Source organism: Antedon mediterranea, chromosome 1 (genome assembly GCF_964355755.1).
Source record: "Antedon mediterranea chromosome 1, ecAntMedi1.1, whole genome shotgun sequence".
Lineage (NCBI taxonomy): Eukaryota > Metazoa > Echinodermata > Crinoidea > Comatulida > Antedonidae > Antedon > Antedon mediterranea.
The window spans coordinates 11,179,753-11,203,582 of NC_092670.1; the positions used below are offsets into that span (position 1 = coordinate 11,179,753).

General features: G+C 33.1%; 3 protein-coding genes across 3 annotated transcripts in view; 2 read left to right on the forward strand and 1 right to left on the reverse strand.

Moving 5' to 3' along the window:
* The window catches only part of LOC140041517 (dynein heavy chain domain-containing protein 1-like), a 131,686-nt gene that overhangs the window by 24,551 nt on the left and 83,305 nt on the right, over positions 1 to 23,830 (reverse strand). Inside the window, exon 50 of the mRNA XM_072087641.1 lies at positions 5 to 206. Coding sequence (XP_071943742.1) covers positions 5 to 206 — 202 coding nt within the window. The remainder of the gene's footprint in view (positions 1 to 4; positions 207 to 23,830) is intronic.
* On the forward strand, positions 1,105 to 3,584 carry LOC140046418 (fibrinogen-like protein 1). The gene is made up of 4 exons (XM_072091067.1): positions 1,105 to 1,369; positions 1,621 to 1,760; positions 2,516 to 2,777; positions 3,077 to 3,584. The coding sequence occupies exons 1-4, from the start codon at positions 1,270 to 1,272 to the stop codon at positions 3,349 to 3,351; spliced, it is 777 nt and encodes a 258-aa protein (XP_071947168.1). The 5' UTR covers positions 1,105 to 1,269; the 3' UTR covers positions 3,352 to 3,584.
* LOC140046429 (fibrinogen-like protein A) lies at positions 5,683 to 8,082 on the forward strand. The gene is made up of 4 exons (XM_072091076.1): positions 5,683 to 5,851; positions 6,161 to 6,300; positions 6,548 to 6,809; positions 7,680 to 8,082. Exons 1-4 carry the CDS (start codon positions 5,764 to 5,766, stop codon positions 7,757 to 7,759), a joined length of 570 nt encoding a protein of 189 aa, XP_071947177.1. The 5' UTR covers positions 5,683 to 5,763; the 3' UTR covers positions 7,760 to 8,082.

Below are 23,830 nucleotides of genomic sequence, written 5' to 3' on the forward strand. Positions count from 1 at the left end.
TTACCAGTTTTTTTCTTTTTAGGACAGCAATTGAGATCATCTATAAATATAATGTTGCTCTGTTTGTTTATTTTACCAGTGCTGATGGAGGAATTAGCTTGGTTCTTAGTTTGCAACTTGCTTACAACGAACTCTTCAAATTGTCTGCATGAAAACTTATCTGAAAATGTTGTCTTTACAAAGTAATGTCTCGGCTGAACTAAGTTCTGTTTACAAAGAGAAAAATGACAATTATCAATTTAGTTATTTTTCTTTCACAAATGGAAACATTTTAGAATTAATACCATTATAATTTAAACAAAACAATAAATCATTCATTTTTTAAATTTATATTAACCCTATAAATTTATGTTATTAAATCTTAAATACACGTTCCCAATTAAAGACCATTTTTGGACCATCTCTAATTGCATCTGCCCTTTATAATGAACTTTAAAAATTACTTTTTTTATTGCTAGGAATGATCTGACAGGATCAGCTCAATAAGGAAAACCTCAATACAGAGCATGCAATAAGAATTACTTCCTAGGAATAAGCCGCTAGATTTCCCAACAAGAATCCTTAATACTTCAGTTACTATTTAAACAACAAATATATTAGCACAGATTATGAAAGGGAAATCCACAATAAATCCAGGACTTTTTAAAAAATTTTCTATGACCAGGATGAGATACTATAGGGTCATTCCATGTCAAATCACCCAATACCATGCATTTTTGTCTCAGATTCATTTTGTCAATTATTCCTCAACTATTCAAATGAAAAAAACCAAAATTTCAGCAGGGCGTTGGAATAGATTTCACCATATTATGAATATGACACCAAAATAATGCTCACATTTTTTAGGCAATTTTTTTTGCTGAATGATGTCTTTTAAAATGGAAATAGGAAATACACAACAGTTTAACCTAAACATTTGGAATAAATCCAAGATAAAAGTGCTTCATTTATTTTATTATCAATACTAAAAATCAAAAAATTCCCTGCCCAACCACTAAACAATTAAAAGTATAAAGTTGAATTACTTCCAACATTTCTATTTATTTCCTTAAAGGAATTAAGCATGGTTTGTTTAGCCATTGAGGAATTAAGGTTTAACCCGGATATATCCATGAAGGAGGAGGAAATAAATTAAATAACACTAATTTAGTTTCTTCATGATAACCTAGTTTCAGGCCTATATATAGCTGGAGAGTTCGAGGATCTAACAGAGTTTCGACTAAGAAGGTAAAGCTGTCGTTTGTGTTGAAGAAGTTATAGTGTGACACAATGAATTCCAGAGCTTTAGTAATTGGCGCCATGTTGGTTGTGCTAGGTACCACTACCAGTAAGCCAATTGGGGAACCTGAAAACCATGGATGCCCTTCAAGTAAGTGCAATGTTTATATTAAGACCGATCTCATACCAAACAGTTAGAACTGGATTATATGAAATAGCATTCTATACAATCAGGTTATTCCTATAATGCCCTAGGTCAAAGAACATCAAACCTTTATTACCATTTACAAATTAGAAGTTAGTTTGGAAAGGGACCTTGAGTATTGAAGCATATACCTGATCTAAATGTATGTCCAAAAAGTAAATAGAACAAATATTTGAATTGATTGTATCAACTTTCAGAAAAATGTTTTAGTCAGGACTGTGGAGAAATTTTGCAAAATGATCCTTCTGCTGAGAGTGGCGACTACTTGATACAGCCAAGTGATGGAAGACCAGAGTTTACTGTTTATTGTGAGATGAGGGAAGATGGTGGATGGACAGTAAGTACATAACATTTCTATTGATTTTTATACAAATGATTCAAAAATCCAAAGGCAAATTACTGAAAAAATGACAATGCTGTGGCATTTAGTCATTCTATCAGTGACTGGATTTCAATGGAGATACAAAATAAAATAAGCAAATAGCTAAATCAAAACGATAATATTCATTGTTGTTTAAAAATTCAATTCAGACAAAAGATGTATCATATAAAATTGTATTGTACAATTAAATCTGTGAGATCTAATTTCAATACAAAAGCCTCACTGACAAGGTAATTAACTAAACCATTGACTCATTATATCATGGTTTTACCAAAATTCAACCACAACATTAAAAACTATATGATTAAAGTGCATGGTGAAAGTAATTCTGAATTTACCCGGATTAGACTTTTTAGCCAACATGGTTAAAATGTATAAGAACCATGGTAAGATCTACTGGGCACTGAGTAGTTGGTAAAACTAACCATTAGTTTTGGTTAATGAAGGAATTGTAGCTAGCATTCTTATTAGACTTTTCTTAGCCAACTTTAGCAAAATTAAGTCCAGTCTGGCCATGTTTTAGATATGATAATTTTGAACAGGAAAAATGTGTGCATTCTGCAGAAAATGTTACAGTATAGTAAAGATTATTCTCAGTGGTTTTGTTCCATAACAATGACAGGATATGGTATTGGTCTGTTGAAAACTATTTCGCATTTCTAATAACATATCATTTAAATTTATTGGTTGATTTGATTGAAATTTATCAGGTGATACAACGAAGAGAGGATGGTTTGGTAAATTTCTACCGCAATTGGGCCGACTACAAAGAGGGTTTTGGAAATGTGCACTCAGAGTTCTGGCTTGGTAATGAACAGATCAACCGTATAACATCTGATGGTGATTTTGAGCTCTTAGTAGAGATTACTGATCATACAAACGCTATGAAGAATGCAAGATATTCTCACTTTCGCATTGGTACTGAATGGTCTAACTATACTCTCAGAATTAGTGGGTACACAGGAAGTGCAGGTGAGAAAATTACAAATTAATTTTATCAGGGATGCATTCAGTGGTAGGAATGGGAAAAGCTTTGAGGGAAATAAAAACAAAATAATTAAATAAAAAACTAAATTATTACTTTAAACTAAGCATTCACTCAAACCTGGGTGTGCTCCAACCAGAGTGTGGAAAAAAAACCCTGAAACACGATTCTAAAAAAACCTGAGTGTGAAACAACACCTAAAACCCAAGTTCGAAACAAAATAAGACCACTCTGAAACAAAACCTGAACTTAAAAAATGTCTCAAACCTGATATTTCTTTTGTTAGGTGACTCTATGGCATACCATAAAGACAGACCTTTTTCAACATACGACAGAGACAATGATGGAACGTCTAGTAAGAACTGTGCTGAAAACTCCCAAGCTGGTTGGTGGTTCAATAATTGTTACCACTCATCCCTGAATGGCCCTTACCTTACACCAGGTACAATTGCAGCTGCCAATTATGACAAAGGTATATTGTGGCATCATTTCAAGGGAACTAAATACAGCCATAAGATTACACTGATGATGGTTAAAAGAGCACCAAAAGGAGAACTTTAACTATGTACAGTAGTAATTGTATAAAATATTCAGAGATAATCTATACTGGAAATTAATCAGTTAATTTACCTACTGACAACAAATAGTGCAAGAGAATGTTTTCAACATTTTAAATGATTTAGTAACTTTAGGTTTAGGTCACAATTTTAGTGAAATGTTATAATTATGTAAGTGAATTTTGCATGTGATTGCAATTGTTTGGAGTTAAGGGCATGAATAAAATATAAACTTAATGTGTTGTTTGTGTAATATTATTACTGTTCTTTCATTTGTGATGTTTCTTGTCTTAAAATACATACCACACAGCATACATGTCAACATCTGAAGTTTAAAAAACGGGAGGTCAACAGCGCCCTCAATATGTTATTGAGAGGTATACGAGTGCAGTGTGTGACGTCACAAGCAGTATCGCGTGGTGGCTATGTAAGGGGAATCCCCTTTCCGTCAAGAAAAAAATTATTGAAAAAATTTATGACCCCAAATGGATGTACATAATAATTAATTCCTTCAAAATTACGTTTTCATATTATTTGATTCATTATCACATAACGAAGGAAATAAAATCCTATGCAACTCCCAGACAATTGAAACAACAAAATAACTGCTTTCGACATGTGCTGTTTACTCTCCAAACGGAAGTAGTTATGAAAACTTCTAGTACCCTGCTGTGATTGAATTGGTAGTACTGAAACCAAGATTTCATCCTGTTGTTGTAAAGGCCTATAAATAAAGAGACTTGTCAAGATCCAACACAGTCTTGGGCTAAGAAAGACCTGTATAGTTATATCGTGAGAGCAAGCTTCAAAGTCGGATACAGAATGTATTCCAGTTATTAGTCGCCTGTATGTTAGTTGAGAAGGCCATGAAAGTCATGGATGCCATTTAAGAAGTAAGTGGACAAACTTATTAATTTATTTATTCAACTTTGTTTTACAAGGGTAGCTCTAACAGCACTACAGCAAAATACAGCTTACTTTTATAGAATTTTTGTTTACCGTATTAAAAAAAAAAAATAAATTTACATGAAAAACTGTAATTTAAAGCAAAAATCATTATTTTTCTGTCCCTATGAAAGTGAACATCATTCAAACTGCAAAATGGCCTATTCAAAGTTTGATTTATAAATCTTTATTTGTCATGATTTTGGGAGACAATACACTATCAAACTAGTTTGACAAAAAAAAGTGTGATCTGCCAAAATATGGTAGTGATATGCCCAAAATGGTAATGATTTCCATATGGGCACATCACAGTTTGATGGTATAGACAGCTTAAGAAAGTATCTTAATGTTATCATTGAAGATGTATTGTCCCTTTGTCTACTTGAAAAAAAATTTAAATAAAAAGATTTCGAAAAAAAGTGGGTCATTTTAAAGTATCATAATAGTTATTAACTTTCACCAAAAATTATTTAACTGAAATACAGATTTTTTTTGGTTCAAAAAATAACTTTGACTTCCAGTCAAAGTTTTTGATAAAAACATATCTCATAATGCAATGAGCATATTTGGCTACTCTGTATGCATAATCATACAACTTCCTCGCAATCTGTGTAAAAACACCTTCTCAACCGTGATGAGTTGTAAACAATACTAATTTAGCATCATGCATAATGTATACTCATGGTTTGAAATCTTGGTTTACTTTCGCTCATGACTATTTTCCAGACGAAATGTAATCAAATTAATTTAGCTGTTAATTACGAAAAATTGTTGTTTTTGGCTTGAATTTTCGACATAAAGTGAATAACTTTAATATTAATTTGATATGGCCAATTAAAATTTAGTATATTTTGACCTTCATTTTTTTGTATTTCAAGGGATAATAAATAAAAGTGATGTTTACCCTCTTTAGGAACACAATTAATTTTTTTTCATGGGTAAAAAATGGTAATTAAGAAATGGTAAAAAAAAAGGATAGGAAAATAATTGATGAAATAACCAAATACACTAACACAGCAACCTGGACGAGAATGGCATATGACAGAAGAAAATGGAAATTGTTAGAGGAAGGCTTCACCCATAGAGGAATAAAGTGTGAAAATGATCATTTAAATTACTACATCAGAATCAGGTCATGCATAAGCTCCAAAAGATAATGAGGAAGGAGACGTGAAGTATTTTCTTTTGGCCTTAAAGAAGTAATAATGTTTCCTTGAAAATGTGCATCTCCTGCAGTTGAATAAATATGGAAAATCCAGACTACTCCCAAGAATTATAAAACAGGAATAATTGCTTCCAAATGTTGAATGTTTAATCTACTTTACAGAGGGATTAATGTTTCCTATTAGTACACCTCTCCCTTGGTAAAGTACAATGTTTAACCCGGATTTATTATGGAGCTTATGGAGCATATATAAAGGAGACATAGCAGAACAAAAAATATTTCTATTAGAAATTAGTTTGATACAGAATGAATTTAAAGATAGTAATTGGCTGTATGTTGGTTGTGTTGGCTGCCAGTCAAACAATAGCAGATACTGATGTATGCCCATCAAGAAGTAAGTAGTATTTTTATGTACAGTTGGTCTAGGTAAGGGAGAGAGCAAGAACGACTGACAGTATCTCAAAAGAGAATGTCACAATCTTGTATTCTATTTTAATAGGAAATCAAAGCCTGTTGGCAATTGTATTTTGCCAAATTCCATTTTACTTTTCAGCACTAAAATTAATGTTATTTATCATTTGTATAATGTATTCAATTATATTACAATCAGAGAGAAAACACAAACAATTTTGGTCAAGCAGTCAAGTCGTTTCAAAATGTTATATTTATTTTATATTTAAAAAAACTTAAATTACTTTAATAGATAAGTGCCTTATCCGAGACTGTGGTGACATTTTGGAAAATGATCCTTCTGCTGTGAGTGGTGACTATTTAATACAGCCACATGATAGAAGACCAGAGTTTATGGTCTACTGTGAAATGAGAGAAGATGGTAGATGGACAGTAAGTATAAGCAATGAAAAGTTAAATGCAGAGATTTCTTTTCTTCTATTACTGTAATTCATTATGAGAAGCTGAGAAATAATAAGTAATTTTTGAATTATTTTCCACAATTGATGAGTCTTAAAAAAAATGACGTGGCTTTTTAATATTTGCTTACTTCTTTTTTTAGACTATGCCACATTTAGACTAATTGTTAAACTTGATTAGTTTTTTAGTCCAGTTGTACAAAGATTCTATTCTTTATCAGGTGATACAACGTAGAGAGGATGGTTCCGAAAATTTCTACCGCACTTGGACGGAATACAAAGAGGGGTTTGGAAATGTGCACTCAGAGTTCTGGCTTGGAAACGAACATATTCACCGTATAACAGCTGATGGAAACTTCGAGCTCTTAATAGAGTTAACTGATCACTTAAATGTAATGAAGATTGCTAGATATTCTCACTTTCGTGTTGGTAGTGAGAGGTCTGGTTATACTATGATAAACAGTGGATACACAGGAACAGCAGGTTAGTATAATGCAATCATTTTACACATCCCACAGTAAACACAAAATTAAAATTGATATCTAGTTGGGTAGGAAATGTACTGAACATATTAGAAATACTACTCCCATACTGTAATGTAATTAAAAATCTTTTATAATATTGTTAAACAAACATTATATGGCTAATTAAATATTATATATTACAACACACCTAAGTAGATACTTACATCTTGGAATGGAGAATTGTGGGCCACGTATGAGACATAATAGGTACTACTCAGAACTGTAAGCATATATGCATCATGTCATAGGATGATCAACATTTTGACCCTGTGTACGCCTACACAAATTAGTGATGATGGTTAAAAGAGCACCATAGAGAGTTTTCATTATCACTTTGACTGTCAAATATTTGATCTGTTTAAAAGACACTATACTATATAGTCGCAATAAAATGCAGTGTGCGACCTTAAATTAGGTTAAAAAAAATTAAGGTGAAGTTTGGGTTTTACACTTTTTTCCAAGCCAAGATGCTTTCGGCTAAAATAACTAATTTGTCTTGACGCTATATTAGGTAATCTATCCACGCACCTTATCACAACATTTTCTTTCCTTATGCAACAGTTGTGTGGAGTCACAGTCCACAAAATAACAATAGTTATCAATAATAAGAAAACAACCCGAATAAATATTTTACACACAAGTTGATTGTCATTTGAATGGAGGATTGTGGGTCACATGATATTAAATAAATGTTTTATGTAACGCATATAACATTGCACTCTTGACGTCATTAGAGTGCAATCTGGTTTTGTAGGCCTACTTTAATTTTGTTTTGCCCGTTCATTTTTGTTACACACATGTATAAGTCTATATTATTTTTTTTATTTAGTTGATGAAATGGCATACCACAGTGGTCAGCAATTTACAACCAGCAACAATGACAATGATGTTGATGATACATACTCGTAACTGTGCTGAGGAATACAAAGGAGGTTGGTGGTACAAATCCTGTTATGGTGCAAACCTGAATGGGCTTTACCTTACCCCAGGTGTATCTAACCTCCAAGGCATCAACTGGATTGGTAGCATCAGTTTAAAAATGACAGTGATGATGGTTAAGAGGGCTGCATGATATGAAAAGACCATCAATTAATTTAATTTCAACAACAGCAGCAATAATTTGAGATTGGTATTGCGCGTGTCTTCATCTGTTACATTTTTGGTCCAATTTTATAATTATTTCTTGATAATTATTTATAAAATTAATAATGGAAAATTTCTTATTAATTATTTATTACCACATATATATATATCAGTTTTGATAATAATTTATTATATAAGTGACATAATAATATAATTTATTATCACTATTAATTAAATGTTGTTATTTCTACGATTTTGCCTAAAAAACTTGATTTGTGTGTAATTTTTTTATAAACCTTTTATATTTTCATTATCGTACCTCATTATTATACAGTGATAAAAAAACATACTGAAAGAATCTCTTATCGAAAAAGCAGTTTTTATCCTTGATTTGGTTAAAAAAATGAGATTACATATAGCCACCATGACGTCACATAATATGCAAATTACCAAATTTTACCCACCCCCTTTGGGCAACAGTGTATTCATTGCAAAATGCAAAATAGTTTTCCGAAATAGTTGTTTTAGAATATTTTATTATTCTACGATTTTGCCCCAAAACTTTGATTTTTTTTTATAAAATTCAATTTTTATTTGCTATATGTATCTTCATCCATATCCAGTGGGAAAACAATATTCCATAAGAATTTCTTATAGAAAAAATAGTTTTTATCATAGAATTGATAAAAAAACGGGAAACTTCCAAAATAGCTGTAATGGCGACGTCACATGACATCATTATTATGCAAATTATCTTTTTTTTTTCACTCCCAACCGTAGACCAACCTTTTACCCACAATACACAACAAACAAAAATTACAAAATTTAAAAAACCAACCGTTTTTCATAAATAAATGTTACGCACAGAATTTTGGGACCAACACTGTGCAGTGAAAGTGTTAATGAAGACGCATATAATAGATAATCCTATTTAAATTATTATTTTCTGAATTGGGCACACATATTTATTTTTTTCATGAATTCTCTATCTATTGTATAGTTTCTGTGTTTTTATATTGTAAAAATAATTAGAATTAATAATCAACTTAAAAATACAAATGGTGCTCTTTAATTCCCTTCTGCTCAAGATTTTTAACATCATCAGAAAATCCTTTTCCAGATAGTCCTCATTCAAGTACAAGTATAGCTGTAGACGTACAATCAACACCGTTTCTGCATTGTGTACATAACAGTGATGATTCTCGTAAGAGGGGATGCAAAATTTTCTACATTGCATTGTGGCAGGATGTTGTTTTGTAGTGGGAACTAAGCTTTAGTGTTAACCAACCATATGGACAATTAGGAACTGTGGGGGAAACAAAAAATTCCCATTGACAGTTAAAATATATCACTGAATTTCAGATGTCACTCCGCATGTGTACATTTCTTGAATAAATGTATATAGCTTCAGTCACACTTACGGTGTTTACAAAAATTCTAATCTCATTCATGAATCAATTAGCTAACTACACATTGAAAAAACTGACAAATTAATCCTCTCTTGAGAGTTTGCAAAACGCGAATTACAAGAGTTCAGTTTCATCCCATTCACGAACCAAGCTAAACAAATTATAACAACGGGGGGAGGGGGGGGGGCAACGGGGGCTCTAGCCCCCTCGTCGGGGAGCCTAGCCCCCCCGTCGGGGAACACGGGTACTTTTTGTCGGGGAATATAAGATACAGTAAAAAACGTTCGCATTCACTTCATATAGCTTCAGCACCTAGAAAACCACGACGTTCCATTGACTGTGAGAGTACGTCAGAGGGCTATTATGCACTTTTATGCATTCATTATTGCCAGCGATCTAACTTACTACTAAACAATAGCTAGGTTCGCACTTGTTCTAGGAAGTGTAGACGATGGTTCTCGGAATGATAAAAATGTTCTCCTTGTACGTTTTCTGTCGGTTACCATTATTGAAAATGCTTGACATTCGTAAAACTAAACTACTCTGTTTCACAGTGTTTTAGATGATTAATAACATTTTAAAGTATAATGTTTATTGTTTGGTAGGGCCCTTTTGGGAGGTGGAGTTCATTGGAGGGAGGTGCTTATTCGAGGGATATATGTTAATTAGGTTATATGCATTATCATGCATATAACCTCTTGATTCTGTCAAAATCTTTATTTATTTATTTATTCTTTCCTTAGCACTATTTTGTCCGTGAATTATCTTGATATCAGTTTCATCTATCTAAGTCAATTTTTCAGAGTATATTCCTTATGGCCAGGAATCGATGTGGTTATATTTTCACGATGCGTAATCAAAAATTACGCGGTCTACGCGCGATTTTACGAAATCACGTTTGTAATCATATCTTCACAAGCATGAATCACAATTAAACAAAATTTGGTACTCATAAATTTCAGGTCATATTTCATCATATGGCAATACAATTACGTGCGTAGCGCATATAACGCTTGCGTACGCGCGCTTAAAATGTTCAAAATTGTCAACATTTATTTTCGATGAAATTAGAGTACGTTTCAGGCAATTTTAAGCGTTTAAAAAATTGCCATGAGTGCGCAGATTTTTGCACGCGCACTGCGCGTTATACGTTAATGCACACTCTTTTTGTCCGATTTCGGTTGTACAACCTTTCTTTAATAATATCATCATTTTTTATTCACTTTTCAACGCGTAATTGCCTTATACGAGCACGTCAAAAGTGACAGGCTACGCACGTGTAAGTTAACAAAATGGTGAAAATATGCTAAATTTTAAAATTAATATAGATCGTCAGAATGCTCGGGAACACATATTTTTTATTTCATTTTCTTGAAGTGTATGTATCTTATGTATGATTTATTATTAAACTAAGGGAACAAAAGTTGATTAAGCCATAATTAATTGCATATTAAATTAAAAAAAATTCATTTCGACAATCAAACAAATTATGACATTTTCTTAGGCCAAAATAACAAACTTAACATTAACTTTCTTCCTCCAAAAGTTCATATATTAAAGTTAAAAGTATATAGTTTGACAGTGCATCATTTTTGTACATTTTTAGAGATGTCATCATAGTAAAAAATTATAATTCATTGCGGTATGTAATAATCTATCTGCACCAAAGTGGTTACTGCATAGTAAATACACGGAGGAATTTTTCTACAATTTTTAGACAGTTGTGTATGGCTCGTTGGTGTGTGCTCGTGTCTATGGCACTCAAGGTACCGAGATCGAGTCTCACCTTGGGAAACGAAATAAGATTTTTTTTTTATTATCCGTATTGTTTGTTCAAATTTATTTCTTAGTGTATATATTATACACATGATTTATAATGAAATCTAGATAAAAAATAACTTATGTCTTTATTATTATGTAACAGCAAATGTGGTTTATGACATTATACGCAGAGGGATCTTTGATCGGATTGTGATACCGGCTATTGTATTCGCGTTAGCAAGGTCCTATCATATATTATAAATAATTACAGAATCTGAGAAAATCAATGAATCAAAATATCTTTTAAAAATCAATTATCTTTATTAAAATCAATGCATATAACCTATAATTCGTCATAGTGACGAATTAAATCTAGTTTTTTTAGTTTTAATAATATGGTAACATTTATAATCAAATGAAATCCTCTAATAGATATGAAAAGTGGTAAAAAAGAAAAACAAATGCTTGGTAAATTGTAGATAACAGTGCGATGAATTCTACTACAAATAGTATAATGATTATTATTCAAAGTGATGTTTTATTGGAGAGGCGTTTATTCAAATAAATACCATCCTAATAATTATTAATACATTATTAAATTTAAACATCTTTTGAAACTAACTGCCGTGACAGAGTGGGCCCAAGAAAGAAGACATTACGGCTTGCAACATGGGCAGACATCTCGGTCCTAACGGGACACAGGTAGTCTACAGTTATTCCTGTCAACTTACTCAATCCACTATCGGGATTTCACTCGATTTTAAACAAAATGTCTTATCATCAAATCTCTCTATGTAATTTTATAATACTATTTCCCACAATATATTCCGATTCTTTATGGCGTATATTTAATTTGATCTTTATTAATTTGCAGTATAATTTTTATTTTTTAACTACTGTACCTTCACACATGCGCGGTCCGTTCCTAAAATAAACAAAAAACTGAAATGGCTATGCAACTAAGCTCCAGTCCTACTATCGTTTTTTTTCTTCCTTCTTCCAAAGGGACACTGTATTGATTGATGGAAAGTGCCTGTTTCCAGTCACCTTTAGGGTCAAATCTATTATTTTAACTGCTCCCTTGTGTATAAAAGAGAGAAAATAGTTGAAACCAGGTTGTTGCAAGGTGAACCCGGAAATTACTTTGACCCACGAAGAATTGAAATTGAGTAGAAAATCTACTGTTGAAATCATAAATTGTGTTGAAAAACTCTTTATAATATCTTCCTAAGATAGAAATATGGAACAATAGCGTCGATGTGAAAACTATAATGTTATCAAATCTACGTTTCGCGGTGCATCTGAGATAAATAAGATAGGTATCCAAGGTGGAGATTTGTACCGAAGTTTTTGCATTGTGCTCGCCTATGTCAGAATTAACCATAATTTATATATAGATGAATCAAATCTGAATGGGGTTTACCATACACCAGGACCTATTCGTTATGGCATTCCAAACAATGGCATTATTTGGTATCATTATGATGAAACTTTTAATTACAACCACAAGATGACACTGATGATGGTAAAAAGAGCAGAGTAACAATTATCATCATATTAATTGATTATTATCATTAATTTAATTGCTAGTACTTGTACAGCATTTCTGATTTTTATATGAAAGGAAATTGGTATGGTCTAATATAATTTATTTCTACCTATTTCAATAATGTAGCAGGCCATGTAAGACTAATTTCTGATTGGCTATTTAACTTTAATTAACTAGAAAAGTAGTAAATTGATATGAGCATGGGCCATCCATCCTGTTTAACAGCTATTTAATTATCATTATTATACCTGTTATTACTATTTGTAATATTGATATCAAGTTTGCGGTACACCTCATGTATTAGTTCTGAAAAGAACTGTTGAGTTTCTAGTTCTGAAAAGAACTCTTGTGTTTCTACAGAAACTCAACAGTTATTTTCAGAACTGATATCAACATTATTTTGATTTCCCCATGCAAACCTTCAAACAAAATATTTGTAATATTAATAAGTTTCATGAATAAAAGGGTCATAAAGACTCAATGAGAATCTAAACTTATTTGTACTTTCATTAGTTATAATTTCTTTACTGTACAGATGGAATATTATCCTCTTGTCTCATCTGTAAATGAGGGTGTGGGACAGTGGCGTATCCAGGATTTTGAAGTTGGGGGGGGGGGGGGCCGGGAATTGCCAATTTGCCGACAAAATTGGTGTCATTATCTGTACATACACGACGTCTCTCTGATCAATATATGTTCTAGGATTACATAGTCATATTGTCTTATATGGGATAACGATGCAAAATTAAAACCAAACCAACATCTGTTAAGTATGTTGTATTCATATTACAATAAAGAAAGAATTAGGAAAATTTGATTTGTAGTTTTCGAAATATAGGGTCTAAAAAATCGCCGAAAATGATCGTTTTTAGCCATGAAAGAAGTAAAACAATTTGCGGCCTCAGTCGACAATTCTATTAACTACGCCATTTTTGGTTAAAATAATTACATATAATTACGTTTTTTAGTAATTTATTTTATATCACCATTGGAAATATAAATAAAACATGTTATTAAATGCTTATAAAATATATAAAGTTGTTTACTTAACGGAATTCGGACAAATTCATTGCTCTAACTTTGTGTAGTAACGATCAGAGAGATTCATGGTACACGCGCGAGAGAAAACATTCCGCTGCGGGTGATTCGCATCCACCAATCAAATCAGCTAGAATCCTAAATCATTCAACCGTGAGCAATGCCAATCGCGAGAAAGCTCAGCTTTGATTGGCTTACGATGACATCATATCACAAAATGGTGGTTTTGTAGTTGAGCCTCACGGAATATTCTGTTCCAAAAAGGAAATACATGGATATTTTTTATGGTATATGTGCTTTTTCTTTAAAAATTTTGAATAATAAAGGCCTCATATCGAGGAAAAAAAACGGGTTTTTGGCACTTATAATAAATATATCTTAGACAAAAAAGCACATGGCATGTGGAACTATATAATCTCTTAGCGTAATCTACCGCGTACGGCCGTAGGTACGTGCTACACATTTTTTACGTGTTTCGTAATGTAATGATGATAATGAAATAAAAAATAGTTGATCTGAAGGGATCAATGATGATATGATATGTAAATAAACAAACACTCAAAAGAATTATGTTTACAGTTCAATTATTGTCAGAATAAATAGTTTATTTTTTTCCCCGACACCTTTGTTTGCCGACGGCCGCGATGATGTGCCGACGGAAACGAAATCAGGGGGGCCCAGGCCCCCCGACCCCCCTACTGGATACGCCACTGGTGTGGGACATTTACCGTGGTCTGTTTATTAGAAGGAGCACATTCGTTAGGAAAAGCTGATCATCATGCCTCTAACCTATAATAAATAAACTGGGCTAGGCTCTATACTTATGCGTTTATTATCTGGCTATAAAAGGACTACCCTACGTAGTAGAGAAAAGCCTTTATTATATTATTACGTTCAAAAACACCTTCTTCAGAGTTGTGTACAGACGCGTTTAGGATTACTGTAGTACAGCTCTCAAATTTAGGTTGGAATGACATTTCAAATAATTTGGCATAGATATCAATGTGATATAATCTAATGACAACATTTAAGCATTCATTCATTCATATTCTTTATTAATGCACAGAAGGACTACTAGCCTCGCTAATAAATACCACACATTACCACAAGAATACAATCCTTTCTGCTGTACAAGCTTAATAAAGCGGCTTTAAAATCAATTTCAATATCAGTTTGCGAAATAATGTACCTTATCTTGGCCAAACCCTACAGTTACAAATTTTTGTTGATTTAGGTCAAGCTTAATTATAATCCTGTCTTGTTACACAATTACAAAGTGTTTAATCCCATTCATGAATCAATTAGCTAAACAAATTATCAAAAATATGCAAACAATATCTGACATTCAACATATTGCAATTTTTAACATTCAGATTAAAAGAAACGTTTTAGTCGCGTTGATTACCATCTGATTATTCCCAAACTGATCTCTATATAAAAAAAGTAGTGATATTACACTACATGAGACTAAAATTGTTCACCTGAGGTGCAAACAAACACTGAAAATACTTTGTAAGTATTACACATTACATTGATTTGGATTGATATGGAGATTAAAGACTGAAATATTTGAAAATTTCTGAAAATTGAACACTTTAATATTTTTGTGTCTTATTAAAGTGTGTGTTTAAAATAAACACTTTTTTAAACATTATTTCTCATTTAAAAAAAGGCATGAAATTATGTGTACAGAATATATCGGTATATTACTCTCTTATATAGCTTTGGTTTTTACTTTCAATTATAGTGCATGCTTCTCAATGTTAGTGCCTTGAACCATGGAGGTATCCTCAATGCTTGAACTAGGACTATAATGAATCAAATGCACATTTCTCACAAATAAAAGATATAGAGCTGTTAAATTCTGTACACAATTTTCTATATTATCAAAACGATGCTATCTCCCATACGTGAAACGGAACAAGTGTAGTAAAGCTAGTGACAGAAATTTGTTTCATTACATTTCACGCCAGGGAGGGTTAGAGGTTGATTCAAAGAATCAAGATTCAAAGAATACTACCCCATTGAATGCATACTTTTTTATTATGAATTAATTACAGATCAACAAAAGAAAGAAATCAATGCGCTTCCAAGTTTCATACAAAATGGATTCCAGAGTGTTTGTAATTTGCTGTATGTTAATTGTACTGGCTACCTGTGAACCAACAGAAGAAAGTTGGGACATGCGTCCCCCTGCAAGTAAGTGGGATTTGTAATCTAAAATAATCTAGGCCTATAAAAACATTTCGTTTAAAAAGAATTGCTAAAAGACAACACAAATATAACAAATACTATTAATTAATGTTAAATTTTGTAATTGTAGGGTATTTATTCCGAGATTGTGGTGAAATTTTGCAAAATCATCCTTCTACTGTGAGTGGTGATTATGTGATCAAGACAAATGATGGAAAACCTGAGTTTACTCTCTATTGTGACATGAGAAAAGATGGCGGATGGACAGTGAGTAGAAGCATAAATATATTCAGCTTTGATATTTATTGCAAATTCCTAAAACACTCACAAGAAAAATTAGCACATCATAAATACGCAAATTAATTTCCTATAGTAATATGCTTATAAAATTCCTTTGGGTTAAGATACCATTACTAAACTGAATGATAAACAAAAAGTTATTACTATAATTGTCATTAAAATTATTATATATTACGATTCAGGTGATACAAAGAAGAAGAGATGGGTCTGTTAGTTTCTACCGTAATTGGGCCAACTACAAAGAGGGATTTGGAAACGTGAACTCAGAGTTCTGGCTTGGTAATGAACAGATCAACCGCATAACATCCGATGGTAATTTTGAGCTCTTAGTAGAGATGACTGACCATTTAAATGTAATGAAGTTTGCAAGATATTCTCACTTTCGTATTGGTACTGAGTGGTCGAACTATGCTTTGAAAATCAGTGGATACACAGGAACAGCAGGTAAATAATTTTATTGATCAATCAGGTCAATTATGGTTTTCAGCATGTATCTGACACAGTGATGTGACACTTTGTAAAAAAATTGTTTTTTTATCTGTTTTTTTAATATCTTAGAGCAAACATAATGTCTATGTATATTTTACATGCAAATGACAATGGAAGTAATTTTCCACTGATGAATGAATGAATCTAGAGTTTTCACATTTTATACAAAAACTTCTTAAAAATTAATTTATATAAAAGATTAGTAAGTAAAATAAAGATGATTTTATTTTGTTTGTGTAGGTGACTCTATGGCATGGCATAATGGTCAACAATTTACAACCTATGACAGAGACAATGATAAGATGTCGAGTTATAACTGTGCTGAGAAATGGAAAGGTGCTTGGTGGCACAATGCCTGTTATTATTCAAACCTCAATGGGCGTTACCTTACAACAGGTACACATGATGGCACCGGCATCAACTGGGTTAAAACTTTTGATAAAGGTCTCAAGACAACAGTGATGATGGTTAACAGAGCACCATAAAAAGACCTCTATTACTAATTCATTTAGGCTATAAAACATTTTAAAAGATATAGTATGTTCGGACATTTTCCCTAATAGCTTCATATCAATTATTTGAAAAAATAAAACAAATTGTTTTACATTATATAAACATATACAAATAAACTTTATTACTGACAGTTGCTTCTTAACGTTTGTATTAATTAATACTGTAATTACAATAAAAAATGTACTATTTCAATCGACTATGGACGAGGAACAACAAAGTATTACATCGCAATGTTTTACTGTGTTTAGTGGTATATTATTTGTAAAAACATGAAAACAATTAATATTTTGTTACTAAATGGATAAAGAATATATTTAAAAAGTGTTCCTCTTTGCACCCATCCCCTCTCCATCCCTCAACCCTAATGTTACATACAAAATACAAATTAAGTTTGTTTAAATTTGAATCAAACAATTGGTCTCATTTTGTGACAATTAGGGTGCTAATTTTAGTTGAGTACATAAATCATCGTTCATTCCTGTATCGACATGTATTGTCCTGCGATATTATCATTACACCATCACTCTTCACTCTCTGGTGTACAGCACCCCCCGCTATTTCTAGATGGTCTCCCATCCAGAAAGCAACCGGGCCCATGTTGCTAAACTTTGGTGATCTGACGAAAATCGGTGTTTCAATGCAGTATGACCGTATTCGACGCAGTATGGTCACATTTGTGGGTGCCATTACGTGTACAGCCCCATTAGAGAATGTGTTCATTTTTACCCGAAGTTTTGCAAAACTTCGGGTAAATGTCACTTAACCTCCTACTGTGACATGTGTTTATGTAAGTCCAACTTTGATAGGCAGGTCGTTAAGCCTTTTGATCATCACCGACTTCTGCTACAGTGCTAGTTTTTGCCTGACCATTAACCTTGCATACTGAAGAATATACCTTGTCCTAATCAATCAATTACAAGAGAGCTAATAAAATCACAGGGGTATAATAACCCAGCTAGCAATGACACGTTGGGCCGATGTTGGTTTAAGGTCAACAGTTACGTTGGCCCAACAGCTTTATTCGACGTAGGCCCGACGTAATTTTTTTCCATCGGCCCTTAGTGGGCCCAACGTGTTGGTCAGACGTTGGTACAACGCGTTGGGCCAACGTCGGTATAACGTCATTGTTTACGTTGGCTTATGAACTTTCTGCGACGTAGGCCCGACGTAGTTTTTTCCATCGGCCCTTGGTGGGCCCAACGCGTTGGGTAGACGTTGTCCCAACGCGTTGGGCGAACGTCGGTATAACGTCAATGTTTACGTTGGCTTATCAACTTTCTGCGACGTAGTCCCGACGTATTTTTTTCCATCGTCCCTTAGTGGGCCCAACGCGTTGGGTAGACGTTGTCCTAATGCGTAGTGCCAACGTTGGCATAACGTCGCTGTTTACGTTGGCTTATCAACGTTCTGCGACGTAGGCCCGACGTAATTGATTACATCGGCCTTTAGTGGACCCATTAGACAGACGTTGGCGCTACGTCATTGTTGCCATCTTTGGCCTAATGCGTTGGACAAACGTTGACCCAACCTCTTGGTTTATCGTCGGCTGAACGTCATAGAATACGGTATCCCAGCTTTTGATGACGTTGGTGTAGTAGAATCAGTACATTAGATACATTTTGCAGCCCAATATGTACGTTGGAACATCGTCGGTTCAATGACAACTTGGCGCAAAGTAACAAATATGGCATTAACCCCTGTTGTAAAAACATAGATATGATGATAAAACAATATTTTAGCACTGGGTGATTTAAACTAATTGGTTTGTAGAGTTTTGCAACTAAAACCCGATAAAAACAGACAATACCAATATTAACAAAAGTATTATGTTAAAACAACGTTTTAGCTTTGAATATTTTCAGTTACAGTTGTAACTAAAACTATTAAACAGTTGATAATACGCAAGACGCAGATATATTATTTTTAAATAATGTTTTTAATAAATATATCCTATTATTAACAGATACCGTAGACAAAACAATTTAACTAAAATTTTACAACATCTGTTTCCTAATAGAAAAAATACCGTTTAATTTTAAAGACATAAAGTACTGTAGGTCTACATTTTATATTACTGTATAACTTTACTATTCTATACAAAATACAGTACAATAAATACATATTAAAACAACAATATTTTTTACTTAATTTCAGTCATACCAGTCAGTAAAGACCAGTGTATTTTTCTTTGGCTTAAGACACGTTTATACTGTACAGTACTACGATAAGTAGATAAACATACTGTACATTTTTCTTACGGAAAACAAAAGAAATCGACAAGGTTTTCAACCTAGAACTATGGGATAACTATTTATGCCATTTATGTCTTTGTATTGTGGTCAATAAGAACAATAACATTATTATCACGATATTATTGCTCTTACTAAAACTGACGTCATCTGATTCATTGTGAAAATATTATTTTCATGAAAGACAGCATAGGCCTAAATGGTTATCCAACAATTCTAGATTGAAAATGTAATAAAGAATTCTATGGTTATTAATGTACTGTATATACCTATATAAACACAAATGTTTGTTTCTTATTAAGATCTAGCTTAAGTAGGCCTACTTCTTTTTATGTTACAATTACAATTTGCAACACCGTAAATAATTCGAACTTCAAATAGTTCTAGTTGTGTTTCTCATTCTAATTCAACATTAGTGTCCTTTATCAAATTTAAAAAGTACATATCACATCGCACATAAGATACAGTGTTCTACGACTGTAAAGCAGAGTGACGATTGGACCATTTTAGGTAAAAATTGTTGCCACGTCATCCGGTTTTATACTGGTATATTTCTGTAAAAAAATTATTAACGATATGATAGAAATGATAAATAAGAAATAAGAAAGGGATAAATTATATTTTGCTTAAATTGTCAGTGTAGTAGGCTACATCTTAGCTTCATAAAACTACAGACAGGCATGCAATATCAAATGGCGATTAATAAAATATGTGATTATATTTAGCAGTATTAAGATATCCTATAACTATAACATAGAAATGAATACATATTACAATACTCTAATAATCACAAGAGGTATAAATTAATCAATACGTATTTATTTTATTTTACGAATATTTTGATATTCAAGGTAATAGCTATATTTTAAGTAACGTATTTAAACATCAAAACTATAAAGAAGTGGTTACACTCAGAGGTATTACAAGAATATGAATAATAGGCCTACAGTACTGTTACACCGGTTCACTCAATGGCAAAACGGTGATGTAAAACTTGGATATATATCAATTGTACGATTTGTAATCAACAAAAACATTTTAAACTAACCTAAAGTTTAAAAATACAAAATCTTACCAGCAAAATAATAACAAGCAACATTAACTGAAGAGCAAGATATGATAGCAGACGTACCAATTCAAAATTCAAATAGACTTCCGTTGTTAGGCAAAGTACAGTTAAGTGAATGGAATGTGACCTATGTTCTCCCATTAGAGTAATTAATGTCACTCGTAGTGGCTAAAACAATATAATTAATAGTTTTTATCAGAGGAGGGCTCTCTGTATTCTGGTTCCCTGGTTTTAGTTATATGGTATACCTGAGTACATCTCACTGAAGAGTCCTTAATTACAAATTTTAACTCCAACTACATGATGCTTCTATTTGAGTTGATGTCCAAGAGTTGGGATGACGTATGGAATCCAACCGAATGTATAACTATCAGCCAATTATGATATGTTTGACGTTCGGCTGACGTTGGATCAACAACTTGCTATCGTTGATCCAACAACTATGGAGACGTTAAATCAATGAAAATTTGTCAATGTCAAGTAGATGACATTAGACAGCACTTGTTTTTTGTAAAAATCCAAACGGTGGGCTGACGTTAGATTTCCTACGCAATTGTTAAAACTATTAGCCGACGTCGGCGCAACGTGAAAATATGACTATTATTGCGTCGACATTTGCTAACGTCGAAACAAGGACTACAGCGACGTTAAATCAACAGGAATTTGCTGACTTAGAAAATTGTATGTATTTCCAACGTTTCGACGACGTTTGAATTTTGACAACTTTTAGCCAACGTTGGCGCAACGTGCCCACGATATTTCAACGTTTAAATGACGTTGGATCAACAACTTGTATGACGTTAGAAGACATGTACCTATTTTGTGTTAAAATTCTAACGTCGGGTCGACGTTAGAATTCCTACTCAATTGTTTACAACTATTAGTCGATGTCGGTGCAACGTAAGACAAATGACTATATTGTCGACATGTTCTAACGTTAAATCAACGACTAATGGCGACGTTGAACCAACGGAAATTTTCCGACTTGACAAGTTGTAATATATTGTCAATTTGCCAACGTTTGAAATTTGACAACTTTTTACAACTTTTAGCCAACATTGGTACAACATGCCCACAATATTGTCGACGTTGGACTGACGTTGGATCAACAACTTGTATGACGTTAGACATGCACCTATTTTGTGTTAAAATTCCAACGTCCTACACAATTGTTACAACTATTAGTCGATGTCGGCGCAACGTAAGAAACTGACTAGGCAGCATCGACATTTGATAACGTTGAGCCAACAACTAATAGCGACGTTAAATCAACGGAAATTTGCCGACTTAAAAAGTTGTAATACAATGTCAAATTGCCAAATTGGACAAATTTTTACAACTCTTAACCAACGTTGGTACGACGTGTCAAAAACAACTCTAATATGTTGACGTTTGTAGACGTTGTGCCAACCAATGATAACAACGTCAAACAGACGTTGGATTTATGTTATCCCAAGGCACGTTTGTCGGCACATTTTTCAACGGAAATACGACGTCGGCAAGACGTTAGACTAACAACCATTAAATTCACGACTTATAGTAAACGTTGTCATAACGTTGTAACAACGTCGGTAATTTGCCCGCGACTTTGTCGACGTCTGCCAACGCTTGCCGACGTCGATCCAACGTCAAATTGTTAGCTGGGAGGATTCAGGTCATTAATCACCTGCTTAGTTGATTTATCTGATAAGGATTTTGACCAAAAAGATGTACACCTAATGGCTCTTTATTACATTTGAGGGTGACGAGTATTTCACATTTGTGGTTGTTTTCACATTTGTTGGTGATGTGTTTTCAATTTAATTTTAAGCTACTACACCATATAATTGCCTGGCATATATATTTTTTAATGGACCCCTCTCTACTCTAGTCTAGGTCTACTATGGCGGTGTAGTAGAAGACAGCCCGGCGGTCATAACTCATTCGTTGTGTGGCCAATTTGATCAGGGTTGTTTGTGCTAAAACTTAGCTCTATATTTCAATTTAAGGAATTAGAACTCAAAAGGTACACTGAAGATTCTCAAATGGAATTATGGCAGAATTCAGGATGGACGTGTCCCCCAAAACAAGAAGTTAACAGCAAACTAAAGAATAATGTCCGTAAGAACTACAATTCAAAAAGAAAAGATAGCTCTACCAAATTGTCCAGCTCAGGAATAACAGTTTTGGTTTAAAAAATGAATTTTATCAAGAGCACTATGTTTTGGAAAATATGGTATAATATATACCGGACGTATTTTATACCGTATTTTTATACTGTATCTTGAGTCAATTGCAGCAGAAGGCCCTGACAGCAGATGGTGTGAAAATTCAAAAAGGGTGTTTTTGTTTCGATTGCGTGTTCACCTAATGACAAATGAAGAACAAATGTTGTATATAGTATTAAATCAAGTTGGCAAATGTCCACTGGTTAGTGTTATCCTATTTTATAGAAAAATGAAATTTGGAATATATTTAGTTTAACAATCTGATTCCAAAAGATACTTACTTACAACGTATTAAAGCCAAAATTTGACCTTACAGTATGTAGAACATATTAACTCAAAAACCTACTCCATAAAAATGCTAAACACTTAAAGACCCCTTCCCTGCAATTTTGGACGTTTTTTGGAAAATAATACATATCACTTTAAAAACATTAAACCATGTCATTCCTTGTCTTAAATGTACGTTTTATGGTAAATTATGATAAAAAGTGAGAAACAATGCACTACCTAAGTACAGTAGCTCGCGGCGATCGACCTCTCGTGGACGGTCTTAGGCCTAGCCTAGCTAGGCTTAGTTTTGTAGGCCTAGCTGGTAAACATCGGTAACGTACGAACATCGTACGCTAGCTATATACCTAGCCTGACGTTGTATAGTTGCTGCATTAATTGTCTTTCTATTTTTGCCAGACTCCGTTGATACAAATTGGGGAAAACCCGGTATTTTCACTGAAAAGTTAGGAGTCTTCCATTTGTTTTGGCCTCACGATCGATCGAAAAGTGGGCGAATTACAGGTGAAAAACAAAAATATCAATCCGCGCGCAATGCATTTTGGGATTTATAGCGGGCCGCTATAATTATTAGAATCGACTTATTTTTGACATTTTTAACCGTTTAAAGACGAAAAAAGTTATCGCAATAGGACCATATAGTATTATTTTTACATTAAATATAGTTTATCTAAAAAACGTAGGGAAGGGGGCTTTAATACCTTCTGTTGGAATCACTTCTAAATTCCATACATAAGCCCCAAGCCTGCCACCAAATATTGTATTTCTCCAGATTTCACAGGCTGACAATGACATATTTCTTTAAATAGTTGAAAGATTCAACCTTATTCTC

What these genes read in the sequence shown, in the direction of transcription:
- LOC140046418 (XM_072091067.1), top strand. Translation starts at nt 1,270, where the DNA reads ATGAATTCCAGAGCTTTAGTAATTGGCGCCATGTTGGTTGTGCTAGGT. An exon ending in AAACCATGGATGCCCTTCAA is followed by an intron (nt 1,370 to 1,620) that starts GTAAGTGCAATG and finishes ATCAACTTTCAG; the next exon opens with AAAAATGTTTTAGTCAGGAC. An exon ending in TGGGTACACAGGAAGTGCAG is followed by an intron (nt 2,778 to 3,076) that starts GTGAGAAAATTA and finishes TTCTTTTGTTAG; the next exon opens with GTGACTCTATGGCATACCAT.
- LOC140046429 (XM_072091076.1), top strand. Translation starts at nt 5,764, where the DNA reads ATGAATTTAAAGATAGTAATTGGCTGTATGTTGGTTGTGTTGGCTGCC. An exon ending in GAGAAGATGGTAGATGGACA is followed by an intron (nt 6,301 to 6,547) that starts GTAAGTATAAGC and finishes ATTCTTTATCAG; the next exon opens with GTGATACAACGTAGAGAGGA. An exon ending in TGGATACACAGGAACAGCAG is followed by an intron (nt 6,810 to 7,679) that starts GTTAGTATAATG and finishes TTTTTTATTTAG; the next exon opens with TTGATGAAATGGCATACCAC.